This window comes from Austrofundulus limnaeus, unplaced genomic scaffold, assembly GCF_001266775.1.
Source record: "Austrofundulus limnaeus strain Quisiro unplaced genomic scaffold, Austrofundulus_limnaeus-1.0 Scaffold97, whole genome shotgun sequence".
Lineage (NCBI taxonomy): Eukaryota > Metazoa > Chordata > Actinopteri > Cyprinodontiformes > Rivulidae > Austrofundulus > Austrofundulus limnaeus.
Genome location: NW_013952499.1, coordinates 1,086,924 through 1,092,351, shown reverse-complemented (window position 1 = coordinate 1,092,351; position 5,428 = coordinate 1,086,924). Strand labels below are relative to the sequence as shown.

Genomic DNA, 5,428 nt, shown 5'->3' with positions numbered 1-5,428 from the left:
GTGTACAAGCTGTTTAGATTGTCAAAAAGTCTGTGTTTTTAGGGTTATTAATGAAGTTCGTGTACTCAGACCAGTAATATTTGGGTTCACAAGTTTTTGCCATGGATATTTTGTGGGTCAGAAGATAAAAAGTTTGGGAACCACTGTTCTAGAAGATTCTCACAATAAATTCATTGACTTCCAAACATGACAATAAAAATTGCTTTAAATTTGATGCATTTCACCCCACAACTCCTGCAGCTCTGTTGATTAAAAAATGAGTTATTTTTTATAGAAGGATGAATGTGATTGTTGACAATTTGACAGTTTTCGGAAGGCATCCTCTAATAGCGTCCTCTTAGAAAGCTGTAATTTAATTTTCCCTTGAATCTTRCATAGCAGAATTGGTGCCCACAGTTTTCATTTCTGTCTCTTCCTGAAGCCACGGAGAGCAATATTTGATAAAACTCCAATTTATTCTTAATTGAAAGTTATTTACGCTGCAACGCTAGTTGCGCAACATGCTAAATGAAAATACTAAAAAAGCTCTACAATAACAGAGGAAAGCAAAGAAATACACCAAAAAAATGAACATTATTTCTTTTTTGAAGGTTAGAATACGTGAGTAAAACTGTGTGGAGAAATAGATAGAAATGGCAGGGTGAGAGATTGAGGGAGAGTAAAATTTTGTACCTTTCAGCGTCAATTATCCAATTGTGCAGCGCCAACATGACAGAAATCAGAGCTTTTAGAGTGATTCAGCCCCCTGCTGCAGTGCCAGCGAGCCCAGAGCGTATAATGCGATACRACATTATAGTCTGGGCTTAATGCAGAGACACGGGGACTCATAAAATATGGAGTGTGATGCGGTGTGTGTGCGTGCACGCACAATGAGGCAATGACACACTCAGAAACAGAAAATAATWAAATAAAAACATTTAAAAAGCAGACGGGAGCAGTGGAACATAATTATTGTTAGAAAGATTTGGAGGAGTCGACTGTGGCAACAGACAAAAGACGCATTAAACAAGACTGTCAGAGGAAATAAAACAAACTATCGGCTTAATTCCTCGACGAGTCTGTCACCTTTTTCCCCSGCACCATCTAAAAAACCCACTAGTTTAAAACAAAAATAAATGTGTCTCACCATGCCCTTTGTGCTGTTTCCCAAGGTCGATTAGCTGCGGCGGCCATCTTGGATCRTGCACTTAATTAGRTAGACGTCAAACTAATGATTTCTTTCTGACAGTCGCGACGAAATCCAAGAAATCACACCCAGACACGAGAAAAAGCAATCGCTCTGCCTTCTCCTTCAGCGGCAGGCAATAAATGCGGCTGTATGTATAATTGATGGCAACACGCTCCATATTTAATATCCTGAAACCTCCACCATGACAGCTTTTAAGTGGCAAAACCTGCCTGGTTTTTTTTTTTAACACCCATGTACATTTGTTGCACTGTGTGTTATCTGCGCGCGCTGATTTATTTATAAGGAATTAATTTCCTCCGCAGTTTGAAATGTGGCTGCACAAGTTTTAATTAGGCCAATACTTCAGCTGRTTCGGGAGCGTAATTAGTTTCTTCATTTTTCTTCACCTTTTTAACACCGGCCCATGTGTTTGCTGACTGTTTACTCCTGACCGCCTACGTCTGGATGGGACTATATTGTGGTTAACACTGCTAAGATAAGATAAAGTGAAATTAGCATTATTGATCCCTGAGGTTAAATAGGAGGACAACAGCAGTAACAAGTGGAGTTTAGATAAAAATCAAACAAATTGAACACAAGATATTTGGCCTTCGACTAATTGACACAGAGCTCTTATCTGCTGTAGGAGCTGTTTTYAAGAAGAGATTTAGAAACTTATTTCCACGTCTTAATTTGAGTTTGACGCTTTGTGTTCCTGGCAGGTTTGGGCGTGGAAGGAGAACGTGTGGGAGAAAGAAAAAGGCACTTTGATGGAGAGGTACACCGTGGAGCAGAGCAAACCTCCATCCCAGGGCGGGGCGGTCCTCTCCACCCTCACCATCAACAACGTCATGGAGTCCGACTTCCACTCGCCGTACAACTGCACTGCCTGGAACTCCTTCGGGCCAGGAACCATGATCATCATCCTGAARGAGAAAGGTTTGTGGAGGATTGGAGGAAATGTAAAGGTGGCTGAACAGYGTACGAGGCAAATGACCAGATGAGCTCAGCTACTAGAGAGAAAAGTCAAACTCATTTTCACCGAGGGCCGCAAGAACGTTATGGTTGTCATTAACTTGTTTTATGTTTAACTTCGACTAAACACGAAATGCACATTCCTCCTGCCAACAAACAAAAGCTGAGCTCTACTTGGTTTTTCTTGCATAGAAACATGGTTTCAACACCTCCTCTTATAAACACTTAAACGTACTACATGTCCGACTGATTGAATGTGAACTAAATAAAATAGAAATACAATTAAAAGTAAAAGTAAGAATTTTACTCACAGAGTTGTGTAAAGTGTCTGGCGTCTTGATTTCTGAACTCTTCCACTTTCCAACAACAAATTCCCACTAGAGAGGCGTTCCAGTTTACATTTACGACTTGTAAGTGCGAAATTTCAACTTTCCACTACAACTGGGCTGCAGAAAAAAAAAGGAAGGAAAGAAGGAAAGAAGGAAAGAGAAAGCAAAAAAATGGCTAATTTCACCAGCTGCTGGCTACTTTTGAACCCTGTGCAGCTCCACCTAGTGGTGGGATGTCATTATTTTGAGGGTAAAATAATCAACATGCATTATGGGAGACGTAATTTATAAACAATGAAGGTTTTAAACCAGGCTATTTTAAAACATTTATACAGTTTTGAACCTCTTGTGGGCCACGAAAAATGGCATGGTGGGCCACATTTGGCCCGAGAGCCTTCAGTTCGACTTGTGTACCAGACTTTCAGTCATAAAACCCCAAAATTTAAAAAGAGACAAAAACTAGGAGAATATGTTTGTGTGTTTTTATTATTAGGTTGGTGTTTGATCTATTTTACAAGTTTTCATTTTGTAATAATGAATGCAATGGTGTTAGTGGTTTCTTTTTATTACTGATTTAAGAATTTGACACTTCATTTTTTATTTATTTTTTTATTTTTTTTTTTTGTTCAGGGTCTTCAGAATTAAATCAAGTCATCTTGGGAAAAACCTGCTCAGTTTTGAGCTGCTAAACTATCAACAAATAATTGAACAATAAAAAGCTTTTAATGTCCTTTTGGATGCTTCCTCTTTTTGTCATCCAAACCAAAGAGCCCTTAAGTTAAATCATTAAACTGTGACTTGAGCTGGATGACTGATCATCTTGTTAGTCTGTTCTGGAGGCTTGTTTTATTATGAGATCTTCGAAGCATCACRTTAAATTGGGCGAAATGGTTCCTTCATGCTGTTTCAGTCTCATCCCACTCTTATTCTCTCAGCTGCAGTRTTCCACAGGCTTTAGAAAATCTACCACAACAATTTCTTGAAAGTGACGCAGAGTTTGGATGTGTTCTCGCACCGAAAAGTGTTTTCATCCCCTTGTCAGACGAGCGTGCCTTATCGGCACCAGCAGCCCTCAGAGATTGGGCTTCAAGCAAGGACACAAAAGGATTTAGTGTTAAACTGTGCAGCAGCGGTAAGTTGGTGTTGCGGCGAGGCAGCAGCTGTCCCTCAACCCCGACCCTTCTTCTGCCTGTGTTTGTTTCAGAAATGTATCCGGTGGGAATTATCGCCGTCAGTACAGTGGCCTCCTCCATTCTGCTGCTCCTGCTCCTGCTGGCGCTCGCCTTCTTCCTCTACCGCCAACGCAAAGGCAGTGAGTGAACACAGTTGTTTCTGTTTGTGTAAGGCCGTGCACACACTTCCTCTGTCTGTCAGCCTCTTTCTTTCATCCGCCATCCTTCTTCTGTCATTCTGCTTTTCCACCATGAAAGTGACATATGCCAGACGCTCAGGATTTTATTCAGATGGGATTAATGAATATTCATACAATGTGGCAAACTGCCTCAAAATCGCCCACTTYATGTTTTCATTTCCCTTCTGCTGACATTGACTTGTTTGATATTTTGTGTGCCACTTGTACACAAGATGAAGTGGCCACATAAATAGGAGATCTCAAAACAAAAGCATTAAAAGGTGAATTTTATGAATTCCATATATGTATTATTTCTACAGCCTGCGGCAATCCAATTAGTATTTATGAACACGGAGCACGCTTCCACAGAACGCAGAGATCTGAAACCGTGTGGTGTCTTTCAGATGTTTAATTTTGAGCTGCTTCCCTGCAAATAAAGGAGCGGGGGGGGGGGGGAATGACGATGAAGGTGACTGGCAGAGTCCCCGGAGGGTTTTTATAGGGATAAGAGTACATTCTCTGCTTCAGAGCTGATAAACGCAGCTACAGAAGAGATATTGTTTCCAAATAGAAACTCAAACAAACATCGTCGTCGCTCCAGATAAACAGCCTCTTGTTTGTCGTCGGCGATGAAGCTCGAGACTTCACAGGCGGAAATCTTTTTTTCTTTTAAGGTTCCGGGGCTGTGGGAGAGAGAGTTGTTCGTGTTGACAAATGTTGACTGCTCAGTGATAAAGATATGACAAGCTGAGGCTTTAGGATGACAAGAGAATTTTAAACACAGGAAGACTTTTACTGCACTGAAACGGCACTTCTGTAGCTCATGGGTTTTATTTTGGCAAAGTTCAAGCTCTCTTATGACAGGAAGTATTATCATCCCCCTCTGAGGGCAAAGACAAGCGRTAAAGCTTTTGCTCGTATCTGTATRGTTAGCAAAATATCATGATCATTGAATGAATTTTGTTGAAATGAACAGATAAACTTTTAGAGCAGAGAAACACTGCAGCATGCAACAGATTGTAGTAGCKTTTTTTTCTTTTGCATTGAAACATGAATTTAAAATTCATAAATGATTTGAAATCTAYRGAGCCCGTCCGGTGACATGGAATAAAAAAACATTCACGTGGTCAAGAGATAACGTGTGYGCACACGATAATTATGTTGTGATGTCATGGCCACCACATAGYTAATTGTTGTCATTTCTGTGTAGACTGTTTTGTTGTTTACATGGACAAGTCTGAATTAAACTAATTTATTTAGATTTTAATAGAACGAATGATGTTGCTTTGTCAGCACCTTACGTTAGGCAAGTAGCTATTTCTTAGCTTTATAAGCTGCAGCTAGAAATCCCAGGTGACAGTTGGAGTTGTTTATATGTCGAAAAAGCTTTATTTTCTTTTTTTGATGCTCAACTTTCAAAAGTTGCCCCCCTTCAACTACGCTTCGGAAGGAGACGGAGTTATGATGTGTTCACGCTGCAAAAAATGTCCACCTAACCAAGTTTTAGTAGTAGTAGTAGTAGTAGTAGTAGTAGTAGTAGTAGTAGTAGTAGTAGTAGTAGTCTGCAAAAACTGTCCACCTAACCAAGTTTTAAAATCTTAAATC

At 40.1% G+C, this 5,428-nt stretch overlaps 1 protein-coding gene across 1 annotated transcript in view; it reads left to right on the top strand.

The window, feature by feature from the left end:
* Nucleotides 1–5,428, top strand: part of kirrel1b (kirre like nephrin family adhesion molecule 1b) — a gene marked incomplete at its 5' end in the record, with an annotated part of 35,982 nt that overhangs the window by 25,349 nt on the left and 5,205 nt on the right. Inside the window, 2 exon segments of the mRNA XM_014013046.1 lie at nt 1,891–2,107; nt 3,677–3,784. Of these exon segments, the coding sequence (XP_013868500.1) occupies nt 1,891–2,107; nt 3,677–3,784 (325 nt within the window).